Source organism: Maylandia zebra, linkage group LG11, assembly GCF_041146795.1.
Source record: "Maylandia zebra isolate NMK-2024a linkage group LG11, Mzebra_GT3a, whole genome shotgun sequence".
Classification (NCBI taxonomy): Eukaryota; Metazoa; Chordata; class Actinopteri; order Cichliformes; family Cichlidae; genus Maylandia; species Maylandia zebra.
The window spans coordinates 34,322,689-34,338,945 of NC_135177.1; the positions used below are offsets into that span (position 1 = coordinate 34,322,689).

Genomic DNA, 16,257 nt, shown 5'->3' on the forward strand with positions numbered 1-16,257 from the left:
TTATTTGACTTACTTTGAGTAAGTCTTTGAATTATTATGAACTTGTGAGTGACAGAAACATCACAATGGAATGCTAATTGTTCCCCAGTGATCACAAGAGCCTGTCAGCTGTTAAGAGCTCTACTTTAAATTTGAATAAGTCTTCGCTAGTTTTTTTTTTTTTTTTTTATAATCTATTTTAAATCATGCTTTTTATTGTTTTTGTTTTTTGCAATGCAATGTCTACTTTTTAGCTCAGCTAAAGAAGCACTTTGTCCATTTTTTTGTAGGGTCTTTGTAAAGAGTGACCTAAAAACTGTGGAGCCATGGGCTGCGGGTTACGCAAGATGAAACCAGTTTCAGAGGAGAACAGTCCAGGGAAGATTTACTCCACCCTGAAGAGGCCACAGGTGGAGACCAAGGTGGGCATGGCCTACACATACCGCTACCTGGACTTCCTCATCGGCAAAGACGGTAAGACGGACAACCTTCTTTTAAATGTGTTCAAAGAAACCTTCGATCCTTTTAATTTCAGAAACCACAGCTAGAGTGCAACCCACAATATTTACCACTGAGGTACACAAATCTCTGTGCAACAATCACTGCTATTGATCAGTGTATTGTAACTGATATGTTAATGTTTTTTTTGTGCTGCTGGGCCATAACAATCTAATCTTTCACATGCACAGCTGAAATTATATGACTAGCTCAAGGCTTTTGCTGCATCATATCTCTGCATAGTAAGGGATCAGCGTGCCTCACACGTTTTCCAAGGGATTACCTGCAACAAAATACACCATTCTGTGCTCTATGTGTGATTTTCTTTACCTCCAGTACAATTAATCTGTCTAGTCCCCTTCTAAAAATAGTACAATATCAAACAGCCAGTAATAAATAAAATATAAGGCACAGAAGAAATCTATCACTCGTGGAATAAAAGCTGTAATTTTCATCAGCATTTTCTTGTAATGACAGTGTTAATTAGTGCTTGTTCCCTGTATAGCAACATCCATTATAATTTCTTTTCTGACAATTAGTCAGTCATGCTTTCACGTCATGCTAATGATATAGAACTTTCCAGACCAATCCATGTCAAACTTCCTGCTGGCGACCATCAATTATGGGAGGTAGGGTCCAAGCTGCTAGCAGGGGATGCAAACAAAGTAAAAGGTGGCCTGCTGCGGTGATGGACGTTTTTGTTCAAGGTCACAAAGCTGTTTCTCTTCAGCTAGTTTTACTGTGATTTTACAATGATTCAGCTGCCCTGAATGTCTGTGCTCTCCGACCTGCCTGGTGGGCTGGAAAGAAAGTGGACATGCTAACGATGAAGATTACGCCTAAAGTCAAACTGAGACTGCTTGAGCCATGGAAAGAAATATGGAAATGATTCATTTGTTTTTACAGGGTAGAATCCATATACCGATGCCCACATATTCACATAGATTCAGGCAGAAATCCCCCCGCCTCTACTTCCTGTCCTAAATGAAGGTTGGTGCTGTTTCCTGAGATGCAGAGACCAAACTTCATGGTTTGGCTATTACATTGTATGTTTTGTAATGCATGTGAGGAGCACACATCTTCACTTTTGTTATGGCACGAAACGTCTACTAATAAGATGATTTGTGTGAAAACTGCTTGGATTTCAAGTAAGCGGCACAGAATTCTAGGTACAGTATTTTAAATTGAACTAGTTTTAAGCAATGAGATTACACCAGCTGCAGCTGTGGTGAGAGTACTCACACCACATCCATCTTTGACCTATCTGGTTTAACTTAACCTAAGTTAAATCAGATAAAGATAAACATTATAGGGAGTCTAAAGTGCAGGGAATGACGGCACAGGTGTCAGACTAAACCGGTCTTTAAAGTGTGTTAACAGAATCTGTCCACAGGCAGGCAGAAGGACAGAAGGACACATAGACACAATGCCACTACACTCCAAACTGCCTCTGTGGTAGTTCCCACTGCAGCAGGTGTCTCCTGAGCTGCATTTTGCTGGCATGAATCACACAGACTCACGAGATAAAGAAAATATGTGCTTAGTTACGGTGGCTGCTAAAAAACTCATTTTTACACACTTTGTTCTTCTGTTTGCGTGCTTGGTGCAAACATGTAGGCACACACACACACACACACACACACACACACACACACACACACACACACACACACACACACACAATGCATATATAAATACATATATTGATATATATGTTATGGTCATCTGAGGAGACAGCATTAGTAGTCTGCACGCACACGGACAAGATTTTGGTCCTAATTAAGTGTGCAATACTAATCAAAGCATGCTAACATAACCATTATTCTTCATGCTGTTGTTACAGGAAAGTAATTTTGCTAATGCCCCCCAAAAGCAGAGCTCCCTCCTCTTTTTCAACTGCAAGGCGTACTTTTCATTTTTCAAAGACTCAGCTTTGCTTCCAGTTCACTCCCATGACATTTTGCAGCTTGCCCGCAGAATCAAAACAAAGAAACCGCACTGAAGCATACACACACCTCGGGCCGTTTAGAAGACTAATCCCACATTATTATTAGGCTATTAGTCATAACCTGGATGATACTTTTAAAAACAGATAAAACATAGGCAAATGGGTATTGTGCTTTCAATGATTAGAATCCAACTGTCAGACTCTGTGTAAACACACTCAGCTCACTGGTTTCTGTGTTGCTGGAAAAGACATTCATTTACAAAGTGTAAACTTACCTGCCGACCTGTAGCTACTGAATAGACAGACGCTGACTCCAGCGTTCAGGTGAAGGTTAATTTAACATTATATCTAGAATTAGGATTAGAATAAGGTCACACGCATAATGGAGGTCATAAAGGTTAAGGTGAGCTAATGGGGAATGAATGTGCGCAGGGACAAGGCTGTGCGTTAGTGTGTATGTGTATGTACTAGGCCAGCGGAGAGTCAGGGTGCTATATATAGCTATCACTCTGTTATTTCTGCCCCTGACAGTTATAGCTAAAATGATTGCGGGAGGTGAGTTTTGGTGGGGTGGCGGTTGTTGCAGTGGAGGCGGGGGGATGGTACGGGAAGCAGGGAGATGTAGTGTGCAACGTGTTCGTCCTGGCAGTTGATTAGTCTCCATTAGTTTGTCAGGCGGACTGGACTGGATGGATGAAGGAGCCGGGGAATGTGGGCGTCCGGGGGGCAGGGAGGCTTTCTATCCTCCGTCATATGGGACCTGACATGAGGGTGGGGCTTGAAGGGGTAGCGGGAGGTGGATGGGTGCCTCCCTTTTGTTGAACTGCGTGCGTTTGTCATTGGTTCATGGCCACATTATTATCTTCAAGTATGCTCTTTAATGATGGGGGTTGGTACTTACTGTAATCAGTTTTGTCTTGCCTTATCGCTCTGTCACTGTCAGTGCGCCTCTGTCTATGTTTCTGCCTTTGTTCATCTCTTAAAATATATGTGTGTGTGTGTGTGTGTGTGTGTGTGTGTGTGTGTGTGTGTGTGTGTGTGTGTGTGTGTGTGTGTGTGTGTGTCTGCCGAGTTGAGCTAGGAACACATTGCATTTGAGAAATAATCCTGGGAGCACGGTCGAGTGTCTGAATCACTTCATGCATCAGCAGATTTTCAGGCTGAAGGGTTAGTGTGTTACTCATGGCTGTAATTACCTTGTAGCATGTATGTAAGTGTAGGCAATGATTCATGTGTCTGGCCTTTTCTCCAGGAAACCTGTAAAATATTTAAGGCAGAGTCAAAGATTATGAATATGAAAATAGTCTGTGGTAGAGCTGTAGGGCAGGGACATAACTATGGATACTTACATTGTCAGCGCCAACAGAACATTTGTTACACTACATCTTTAGGTAATTACACATACTTTTCTTAATTAATCACTTATGACTCTTAAAATTAACTGTCTTTACTGCTCTTAAAAGGTACCCTGTGGAGTTTTCTGATGTGGGTTTCATTCCAACCCAGTATTGTACCAAAGCATGTACCAGCCCCGCCGGTCCTGCAAGGCATGCTGTAGTCTTTTTCACATGTGAATGTCTGGTGAGTCAGGTTCAAACCACGGCTAAAGAGCAGATAGTATGAAAGGAAAACGTCTGTTTGTTTTGGGCAGTGGCTACAGCGTGCAGGGGCGGGACACATTGGGCCCACTATGAATTCTCTAGACAATTACCTCGTCTGCATTTTGCACATACTTTCACTTTTTATACAATTACTGGTGAATTACTGTTTTACCGTAACTCCTTATGCTGACCATAATTCTTGGTTTGTGTAATGTATTGATTTGTGAAGCCAGCAACAAATTAAACAGAAAAAACAATCCATCATCTCAGACTATGTGGAGATCAAACCGTCAACCCTCCAATTAGTGGACAACCCGACCTTCCACCTGAGCCACAGACACACAGACAACAATCTTGTGTTGCAAATGTATCTCTTGTGCAGTAAAAGCACTGATTATGTTTTTTTCATGAAACACTTTAAAACATTGGTTTACGATCGCCGGCTTGTCGGTTTCTCTTCCATGGTTTTGTTGTCTCGTTCCGGCGTTCGGTAGCCTGCCACTTGTTAATCAGCAGAAGAGTGAGACCATTACAATCAATGTGCACCGCATCTGCTGGATACTCACGCACAAACAAAAGAGATAAACGTTGACTTCAGTGTTACAAGTGGCCAAAATACTTGAACTCATAAGCGATTAAAGCCGCAACTGTGCTGCACTGCTCTGTCAAAATAGAACCAAAAAACCACCAACGTGTTTAACCAGGAGTCATTTATTATTTCCTGTTTGACCTCAGTTCACCTTCTTTGTCGCAGTACCTTACTGTGATCGTTTTTAAAGCAGCAGAATCAAGAATCCCGAGAAGTGCGTGCCATTTTTACCTCCCTTTCAGCTCAGTGTTACTGTAACTTTTAAGTGGCACCCTATAATGATCCCCCTGTGAGCGTTCCTCTTGTTATCTTTTGATGTCGGAAGCCGAAACTTTAAACTCAGAGTCAAATTCAGATCGTGCTGGCCTGTGCTTATCTGCTTTATCTCCAGCTGTGGTGTTCTTTTACTGTCACAGTTTACATAAAAGCTGATTTATATGTACTGTGATTTCATTAAATATGGCCTATCATTGTGTTTCACAGCTCTACAGTTTTATCCTACTAGAGTAGCTTTGCATTAACAACATGCACCTTGTTTACCCATTAGAACTAAAACAGCTGTCTGAAACAAGTTGTTTTACTTTTGCTTCCTCCTCATATGGGCCGCGTTGCTTCTGATTGGTTGCCCCTCATAAACAACATGTTTGAATAGTAGGTAGTTGGTGGTTCAGTGCCCACAGGCTGTATACACACAGAGACAACGGGAAGAAAAACTGTGCATTCACCGTTGTAACAGTGTACTTATAACTGCAGCACAGGCCTCAGGCTGCTCTTAAAAGCTGTTTCAGTCAGTTTTTTCTACTCTTGGCGCTCAGTGACATCATTGAGAGTAGATATCTTTAATATGGTCATCCTACAGTTCTGGCGTGTAAGCATCACCCACCACATGTTATAACATTTTGCTTGTGAGGGGAGAGCACTACAAAACACTGTGAAAGTCAAGTGGTGATTCAGAAACCATTATCACTGTCTGTGTGAACAAATCTGACATAAGACAAAACCTTTCTTGTGGAATAAATGTGGCAAAGACATCGGCCTCTGTGTCGCTTTTATTTTAACCTCTCTCTTCTCGAGTAAGGCCATATGCCCTCATGATGTTGAGTTTGCATTACTATGACTACTGCTCTGTGAATAATGTTTATAGTAATTGCTTGCCACGGTGTTAGATCATAGTTTTCTGCAACTCCCGCCCCAATGGCCCCTCAGGCTACTAACTGGCTACCAAATGTATGAAAATAACACCTTCTACTGCAGAAAAACGGTGATGAAAGAAAGAGTAAATCAGTGGAAAGCTCTACGTAATAAAAGCTCAGCACTAAACAGGAGCGTGATGAGTTGCTGCTGCTGCCTCATGTTTCTTTATCATTTTAAAGCATGCATTCAGCTTCACGGTCACTCTGCTGATAGCATTCAATCGCCTCTGAAAGACCTGGCAAAAAAACAAAAACAGAGAGTCTGTTTGATATTGAGATCATGACCCCACAGGGAACTGAGAGAAAGCTCGCGTTAGATGGCGCGGAAAGGAGCCATTTGACTGTGAATACAAGCGAACACACTCAGGGATGCGTGGCACGAATCTTATTTCCCAAAATGTGATTTTTGAAATGTTAAAAACATCAGGAGGAATGAAAGATTGAAAACATGCTCAATATGTTGCAGCTTTGTGGCATGTGGTCGGGAAATACTGGAGAAATAAAGATGTCGTCCTTGAAATCAAAACTGGTGAACAGGCATAAGACCATAACACGCACACACACACACACACACACAAAGGACTAGACACACCGTTTGATATCATCTCGGGAATGAGACACATCATTTATATGCAAAACCCCTGGAGCCCTGAGTCCCCTTGTTAATATGAGCTGTAGCTGTGGCGGCAGGTGAGTGACACACAGGAGTAGCTCCCTCCCGTCACTCCACTCAGATATAAGACAGAGCTGTGGGAGAGGTCAGCAGGAACGCTGCATGCCGGAGTGGCTTTCCGAGGGGAGATTAGTCCTTGGATGGCGGGGGAGTCTGGATTTATCCCCTGGCTCCCCAGCTTGAGAGGTGGAATTGAATCGCAGCTATTGGAGGGGAGAATGACATTGAAGACAGAATTCACGGTCATCTGGTTTTTACATTATATTTCCATTATATTCCCAGTGCTCAGAGTGTGGCTGTACAGCTGAAATCCAAATTGTAAATTAGATGCAGCCCAAAGTGAATTGAATCGGAAATGTATTTCTGATGGTCTGAGAAATCAAAAGGGGCAAGTGGTGATTATGTTAGGAAAATAGTGAATTTATAATCTGGACCTCCTCAAGAACAGTTCGTCTATCTCACACTGAGAGCTCCTGATGAAGGTATTCAGCGTGATTAGTGGAAAATCGTGGAATCTTCCATGAACCGCCGGCCAAACCAGCAGTGCAAATTCAGGCTTGTGTCACAGCGTCTTCTCTCTTCCTCCATCCATAGTAAGTGGCACACTTAGTGGGTGCTGCTTGTATTGTTTCGAGCCACTCAGGCAGCAAAATGCCAAGCCATCGTTTGCTGAGACAAAGATGTCAGAGCAGCATTTTAGGCGCGTGTGACAGAGCCGGAGCTCAGCAGGTTCCATTCGTTAAGCTTCAAACAGCTGCAACTGCTGACAAAGTTTTCAGCAACAGGAAACGCAGATTTCTGCCTGGTTCCTTCCTCTTTCTTCCCCCACCCCTCGCCCTCCCTCCCTGCTCAGCAGTATGTTTAAGATTAGCTTTTCTGGTAATGCTGCATACTCTGTGCAGGCTGCTACGTGTGTTTGAAGGCTTTGTTGTAGTTAACCCAGATCAGCTTCAGGTACATGATGTGTGTGTGTCTTTTATTTCTCTCCCTCTGCACACACATACACACATTATATATATATTATATATATATAACATCCCACTCCAAAATATTCTGCACCTGTTTTGAATCAGATTTTTCGAGCCTGCTTACTGAGTGTGTTACAGGTTTCTCAGCTGGCAGTTCTTATTGTGGGAGATGGGAGGGTAGCGAATAAAATGGGAGGTCAGAGGGCCAGAGAATAACAGGAAAAACTACATGGAAGCAGGTGTACCATGGCAAGTGAGATTTAGAAATGCATTTTAAAGTTTAAAAAAGCTGCAGAGGCATCTGGATTTTTTTTAATCTAAAAATCCCAGAAGATTTATGAGATTCCAGTCATAACTGCGCTTTCTAAAAGGCCTTGTTATCAAGACTTTTCCCAGTGCTATGGTAAAATAACATATCCTGGGGCTCTTTGGGTTTTATTTTTGAGATATTAATTCTGCATGTGGGTGGGGAACCTGTGTGCGTCATCAGATGAGCAAGTGACTGTGAGCGTCTTGAAAAGAGAGGAAATGAGGGGAAGAGATAGAATCTGAGATAGGGACTGTGGGTGGTGTTTGAGGCTCCTATATGTATGTTTTTGTACATATACACATGTTGTTGGGTGACATATCTGTTCAGAGCCTCTGTGTCTTGGTCCACGTCGGGTTGTCTCGCGTTTAGCTGTGTTTGCACGCGGCACAGTTTTGTCGAGGCTTCCTGTTTATTGCTTCTTCTAACGCGGCCTCTGCTGTTTTCCTGCCTGCCTGACAGACAATACGCCCGAGCGCCCCCTCAAAGCTTTATTGGCTCTTATTGCCCTCTCTCTCAGATCCAATATGCCAGTATTGATTGTGTTGAAATGCAATCAGGGTCTCCACAGCAGAGGAGCAAACAATCTAAATTTAACAAAACACCTCCACTGGTCTCTGGCCTGGCCCTGGTAGCACCTCCCGAAGAGGAACAAATGTATTTATGTGTGTGAAAAAAAATAAAAAGAGGCTCTTTCATGCAGCTACAGCTATTGTTAGACAGTGAGGAGCCTTTGAAGCCACACAAGCAGAATGTACAGGAAGTGACCTTAGCCTTGACCTCAGTTCCTGCCTACTTGCAACAACAGAGCGTTGCCCAGGCCAAACATGTTGTTATTCTCTCAGATCTCAGATGATAGCTATTGTATAGATGCTTAGACAAATTAGACAAGTTATCATTGTGAAAAAGTAAAGATATTGGCACTAATGATCTGAAATAAAAAAGGTTGATTTTATCTTAAGGAATGCTTATGCATTTCTCCAGTGGCTGCGAGATGATTTAATGAGCTCAAGAGGTCGAACAATTTTCTCAGCTCATGAAGGAGTCACATGATCTCTCAGCCAAAGTGAAAACAAACAATCATCAAAATCTGAGTGATGATTTTTCTTCCAGCAGCGAGTATTTGCTCAGTGACATTACAAAGCACGGTCTCACCATTTCCGTTCTTTTTCTTAGGAAAGTGAAAATACAGCAAACACTGTGAATCACTATGATTTTTCAGCTTTATATTGAAAATCTCAGCTTTCTTCCAGCTGACATAGAAACAGTTTCAAACTTGCTTTCAGTTCCACACTGTGTCCTTCACATCAGCTTGGAATGGCTTCAGCTTTAAATAAAGTGTTGAACATTTGTTATTTTCTGTTTAATGCCATGAATGTATTTTGGAAAACAAGCAGCTAACCGAAATTCCGATTTTGAAACAAAAATTACTTATGACATTGACGGGAGCCAGCCTGCTTTTCACTGCCATCAATCACTGTATTAGAAAAGGTGTCATTTTCTGGTAGCACTTATCTGAAAATGAAATGAAAGTCTTCAGTTTTGTGATAATAGACACTGACAGGAAAACAAAGGTTGTTTTTTTCCTTCTTAGATGAGGTGTAGGTGCTGGAGCTTTTCCATCAAAAATGGAGACAGCAACACAGCACAGCGTATGTCTGGTGTTTGCTTTGGCATCAAGATAAAATTGCAATTAAGAAGCACCTTCACTTCTTGATGTCTTCAAGAGTACAGAGACTCAAAACAGCCAAATAAAGGTAAATAAACCAATGACTCTAAAAGCATATGTCAATAAAAACAGAAAACAAGAAATAAAGAGGGAAATTATACGACTAAAAAAGAGTAATACAAAGAAAAGAAACCATAAATAAGCATTTATTTTCATATTTTGGCATTTTGGCACAGTAGTTTATGTAGTGATGAATATATTTATTTCTAAATGTATTTTTCATTTTGGTAGTTGTGGCCCTCCATAGAAACAGACATTCATTAATGTACTTAACGACTGTCTGCTGGACGTAGCACAATACTCGTCCCCTCAATCCAACTTCTGGGCTTGGTTTGTGCGAGTGCTGAATCACCCGCATGGATGAAAGACAATGATTTTGACATATCCCGACAGTTCCACTGTAAATGGTTGTGGAAGTCTGTCTCCTTCTGCCAGATGTTTTCCCACTCCCATTAACCAACTTCAGCTAAAACATCCGTATCTTCTGAAGTCGTCTTGACCCTTCCCAGCGGACGTGTTAGGATTTGGAAAGCAAACGTTTTTCAAAAGCTTGTTTGAAGTTTTTACTCGTTAGAAAGAATTGGCAGAAGCAGTGCATGTTTCTGTAGCACCGCCCCTCTGCGAGACAGTTTACTCTGAAATCAGTTCTCCAGTAAGGCCTTCACTACTCATGACATCAATAAGTGAAAAAAAGCAGCTGCTTTATTTAAGTGTATTTGACAAACGGGGCGAGAACTTCACGGAAAATGTTTGCGGAGCAAAGCTGAATTGAATCTTTGCAAAGCTGATGAGAGACGGTGCCGTGAGTTACCTATCTGCGGGTACGGTGCGCTCGCAGGCCTTTAATGTGATTTCACTCTTGCCGGCACAGAGTAACAATTTGCCCGAAGCCACCGTCAAATAGGAATTGAGATGCTTCAGACCTGCTTATGTTTTCAACCCATCACATCAATGGGTGGCATTCGAAAACAGGGTGCTGATTGGGGTCGACTTGTGTGCACGTTACAGTTTGATTGCACTCACACCCACGTGGGATGCAGGGAGCGATTTGTCGGTGTGATGAATTTGCAGTCACGGGAGAGGGACGAGGGGAAAGCAATCAGAGTTCATCATCCCCAGCTGCAACATGGATGTATAATTCTGTGTTCTTCTGTGACTGAGGGCAAAAGCACACTGATTAGGTAGAGTTTACTGTATGATGATATGTGTAAACATGCTGTGCAGACACTATCACGGGCAGGGGAATGAAGGTTGCGCTCCTCACCTTTGTGCAGTTTTACCTGCGGTAGGTTTGCAGCTGAATGTCAGTTGAACGATTTACGATAATGTTCTGTATTTTTTTAAATTAAACCTCGGTTTTAAAACCATTTTGTCCAGGTTTTATGTCCACATGCACCACAGCTGTGAAAATATGTCTCATTATGTTCCTATCAAGCCGCAAAATTTATAAAAAAAACTAGAAAAATCAAATAAAGTACTAAGTATGTTGAGTGCAGGCACTGTGTTTGCTTCTTTTGACTCCTAAAAACAGAGCACGACGACTCCATCTTTCTGGACTATTACAATGTAAGGCTGCCATTTGAACGCACTGGCTTTTTGCATCCCCTTTTCAGCCCATTGTTAGAAACACAGACAAAAGACACAGACAGGTGTCAGAGTCACAGTAGGTGGTTAATTATGAAATAGATATCACACATGTATGCTCGCTCCATCATAATTATGTACGCGTCTCATATTTCGTGGATGTCTGGCTCCTCTGGTCCACCATTGTTTGCAGGGATTCAAATGACAGTGGTGGGATGCAGGTTCATATGAGGAGAGGCCACCTGTTGTACGGCAGGGCCCCCATCTGGAGGGAGATTAAGGTGCGGTTGCGGGGGTTGTCTATAATTTGACTTAATTATTTCTGTAGAGACGGGTGATGGATTAGCACTGTGTTCCTATTAGCATACGCCTGGTCTCTGGTTCCCAATGGCCCTCCAGTGCAGCCCAGTGAAAATCTCAATTGTCTAAAACCATCCATCCATATACCTCCACCTCAAAGTCTGAATGAGGATTAAATGATATATTGTCTAGTTGTTATATAAGGCTGGAACTACCTTTCTTTGGCCTGTAGTGAAGCTTTGATTTGAACTGAAATGTCTCAAGAACTCTTGAATAAATTGGTACGGACATTCATGGCCATCACAAGATGAATTACAACAACTTCGGCCATATTAAAATCCTCAAAGCTCACAGATACATTCGGTGTTGTTGAGCTGCATTTAGCTGCAGTCTTAGCTGCTACGCATATAGTGATTTAGCTAAAATGTGTACCACATGCATCAATGAATACTACAATAATGTAATTTGTGAGACAGTTAAATCATAAGCTCTTTTGACACAGCTGCACTAACATGCATGTGCAGGATGAAGTGCCTTCCAGGCTGCCTTAACGTCCAACAGATTTGAACTGTCTTTGTTTCTCCTTGCCTCGTGTTGTTCTCCTCCAAGTTTATTTTGCCAGGCTGTGAGGTGCCAGCACTGAATGATGATAGCAGAAGCAAAGCATGATTCAGATAAGATAGATGGCTGTGGCTCAGGTGGCAGAGCAGAGGGGTGTACTAAGAAGCAAGTTTGCTCTGCAACCTCAGATACTGGCTATAAAGTTTCTTTGTAAAACGTTCTCTTTCAGTTCGGTGCACGCTCACATAAAACACGAATCTGATGCACCTCTTCTGTCACACAAAATTGATCAATCAAGTGCTGCTAAACACAGACTAATAGGTCATGGAGAGTTATGAGGAAAATGAAAAAAATATTATGTTAAACTGTAATACATGCAAGAGCGGATCACAGCAAAAAAACATTCTTAATTCTTGATGTATGTATTGTATGTCTCAGTGGAGTCTCGGTGCTGCAGTTCTTTCCTAATGTTACGTGTAAAACTGAAAGTCTAAATAAAACTGGGTTATGTGTTGAGGGACGGCATACCTCACTAACCCAATGCTTTTATTTCATAGTCTACCCCTCAGGTTGGGCATAAATGTCTGGGCTTTGAAGTTCCATCCCAGCTCCGCCACATGCCAGTGTATGTAGTGTTCAGTGAACCTCAAGTCTTCTCCACTCAGAGCATCAGATAATGCTGTTCTGTCAGATCCTGTTGGTGTTGCAGAGATGTGGACAAGGGGTCTTTGTCAGTGGTGTCTTAATAATATGGGTGCTGACAGACAATGTTGCTCTTTTAAAGAGCGGCAACGTTTGCATTTGGAATACGGAGCTCACAAGTTTGTCAGTCAGCAGACTGTGGTTCGTGCCCCATTTGGGAGCTTGGTGTTTTCTACTTTGTTTTCTACTTTCAGCTGCTGGTTAGGCTTAAACACCGATAAGGAGAAGTAGAAAAAGTTAGGAATTTGGGTTAAACGGCGCCCCTTACATTAGAGCTATGCACTTAAAATTGATGCTTTACTGTGCCTTTAAATTTGGTCCAAAAGACATCATCACAGTCATCCATTCATGACAAAAGGGGAGTGAGACATCGGTCTCACTGTGGCCGGTGCATCACAGCACATCGGCCAGTGGGCATCACTTTATCTCTCTAAGACTTTAGTGGCTTTGACAGAATTTGTATTTGGTGCTGTGAGGATTTGAACGGACTGCTGTGTGAATGCTTTATAGAATAGCAAAGGTGCTGTTTCAGTGCAGACAGTCTTATCATATATAAGTATAGAATAAGCGTTTAGCATGTTTCATTTTTACCATATGAAAATAAATTCATCTCATTAAATGCCTGCAAACTATGGTGTTCCTATCAGCCTCAACTGTGCTTGTGCTAATTCGCAAGTGCCAGCTTTTTAATATTCAAATCTACAGTAAGCATGGCAGGATAGTACCTAGTAAATAGGTAGCTTAGCACAGTCACTGTTACTATGTTAGCTGTGTGAATGTTAGCATTTAGCTCAATAGAAAATGATAGTTTTCTAAGTACAGCACCTCACTGAGCCACTGAAGATGCATCAAGTAGTATCTCATTAGTTGTTAAAGGTTGGATATTGATCAGTGATGGCATTCAAGCTTAATAAATGGATGTTATCTCTCTGCCAGGAAATTAAATTTACTGAATTTTTAGTGTCAGTATAAGCAAATCATGTAACATTTGAAGAATAAGTAACTGTTGTGACAAAGAGAAAAGAAAATTAAGCAAAGTCCACCTTGGCAGTCAAACAGCAATTTGGCTTGCTTGGTGCTGCAGGTTTATCGTGCCAACTTTACAACTCAATTTACTTTGAGAGGGTTACCTGACCTGCATCTTTCTATAATGTAAATCACTTGGCTTTTAACCAGAACCACTTCATCTTTGTATTTCGGTTGGATTATTATACATTAATGTACGGTCTGAAGGCAGATTAAGAATAACAGGAAGAAGACGGGCGTCTCAGGTCGAAAGTGGGTTGAGTGTTTCGAGACTCGGACAGAAAAAAGCTCGGATGCAACTTTAAACTGCTCTGTTCTGCAACAAGCAGGTCACCAGAGCCCTTGTACAGTTTCACAGTCAAGAGCAATATGCAAGCCTGAAACCATTTCACACTTTGTTGTTATTTTTAGACTGACTCCGCGACTTGTAAGTGTGGAACAGACTAACGGTTGGCGGAGCCTGTTTTTACGTTTCACTGATGTTACGGCACCTTTTATCTGGTTTTTAGTGGTACTTTTTGTCCATTTCAGGTGTATTTACATTGACCAGTGTTTCCACTCTTCACCCCTCCACTCCAACAGGAAATGATTTCAGTTGTAGTTACTAACCCATGAGCTGTAGCAGAAGCGTAGCTGAGATGTCAGAGGTGAGAGAAAAATGTGACAAGTGCGTTTCTACAGGTGGAAATTCCCAGATGTTTCCCCAAATCAAGATCACAGCACATCTAGCATCAAATTGTGATGTCCCTAAAGCTACCTTTGACACTCCTACTCATACCTGCGGTACTTGTCACAGCTCTACATTGACACTGAACCTCTCCCAGCCAGGTAGTTTGGACAGGCTTTCTCCTAGCAGAGTATCTGAAGTGACATGTCGGGTTCTTCTCCCGTCAGGGCCTCAGTAGTAATTGAGGAGGCAAAAACAGCTCTTGCTGCAGACATTTCAATGGTTGAGCTGGAGGAATGTCAAGGGCTTGGGGCTTGCTGTAAGAGTGTTTTTTTGTGTGTGTGTGTGTGTGTGTGTGTGTGTGTGTGTGTGTGTGTGTGTGTGTGTGTGTGTGTGTGTGTGTGTGTGCGCGCGCGCGCGCGCGTGCGCGTGCTCACCAAGTGCTTCATTTTTTCCCCAGTGCCCATCTTTACTCCTGTGTTATGGTGTTACATCAGCAACGTTACTACTATTTATCAGCTGTAGTTAGTTCATAGATAAGATTTAAGACCTGTTCTCCACATATAAATTACGGTATGTGACAGCTTAAATTGTGCAAACAAAATATAAAATAGTAAAAAGTTAACACATGGAAAGAGGCAGTTCAGAATACTTTAAATAATACGCTAACAGAAGCAGCAATAAAGTGAAAAGATTAACCAATTAAAATCTTTCAGAAGTCCAGAAAGGGCGACATAAACTTAAGAGAAGAAGAAGCCAAAATGGGTAGTAAAGGTCAAGTTTCAACCTGGAATTAAAAGATGGCCATGATGGGAATGTGGCAAATGTCCTCTGGAAGTTTGTTCCACCTCTAAATGCCACTTCTCCGTGTTTATCTTGCACTCAGGGAGTAGTTCACAGCCCCTCTACCTGGTGACCAGAGAGGCTGAGAGGATTATCTGACAGTTGCCACTGACAGACTTTTAGACAAGCAGCAGGAAAAACAAGGGGTGGTGTGTGTGCATAATGACTACTTATGCATTTTATATGGAACGGTAAATGGACTGCATTTCCATATAGGGCTTTTATTCAAAGCTCTTTACAATTTGCCTCTCATTCAAGAAATTACCGCAGGGGGACAGCATGGGTCACGTCAGCCGCCAGTATATGAAAAGAAATGGTAAATTGTCCGCTTGCACATCCCTAGAGTATATTTAAGGACCAAAGATTAAATGTCCCTAAGAGCTAAAAGACTAGAATTACTGCACTGTGGTTGCACGCATCTGCCAACCAGTCAAGTAGCACTTTACATTAATGTCAATCCTGACTCGTATAACATTATAGGTAGTAACCAAAGATTAGCGTCGCATGTCCCCTTTTGTTTATGAGTTATGAGTTTGAGCGATGTAATAGAAGTGTTTTGGTAGAACACTATTAACTGCATAGACAGAATATAAAAGACTGAACTGTAAAATTAATGGAGGAGCACTTTAAATCTGCACTGAGATGGCAACTTCTCTCATTAAAAAAATTAAAAACATATGTAAGCTTATATCTGTATATAAAAATCTATGAGACAACAATGCTACACTCTAATTATCTGTGGCCTTAATAAACATTTTTCTGATGAGTTTGTGGTCTGAGTGACCAGACTGCAATCTTATTGCATGTAGCATGATGTGCATTTTACAATCTTTGGGCCTCATTAGAGTAAAAATGGGGAATAAGGCAGGATGTGCTTCCGAACGGGGCTTTCTTTGACAAGTCGCTGCAGTGTGAGTGTACTACATCCCTCAGTTTTAAAAGTGGAACCTCACAAATCAGTGGTTGACAACACAGCGGCTATGTCCATTGCTCATATTGGGTGTGAATTTTTTTTAATGGTTTCAGAAATTTTTCTATAAAAAATATATCATTTTGGTCATAATTACTACACGGCCAAAACAACGTCTT

The 16,257-nt window shown here is 41.8% G+C and overlaps 1 protein-coding gene across 1 annotated transcript in view; it reads left to right on the forward strand.

Annotated features, from left to right (window-relative positions):
* Positions 1 to 16,257, forward strand: part of rftn1b (raftlin, lipid raft linker 1b) — a 125,050-nt gene that overhangs the window by 19,460 nt on the left and 89,333 nt on the right. The window contains exon 3 of the mRNA XM_004568534.6: positions 270 to 453. Within this exon, the coding sequence (XP_004568591.3) occupies positions 306 to 453 (148 nt within the window). The 5' untranslated portion in view covers positions 270 to 305. The remainder of the gene's footprint in view (positions 1 to 269; positions 454 to 16,257) is intronic.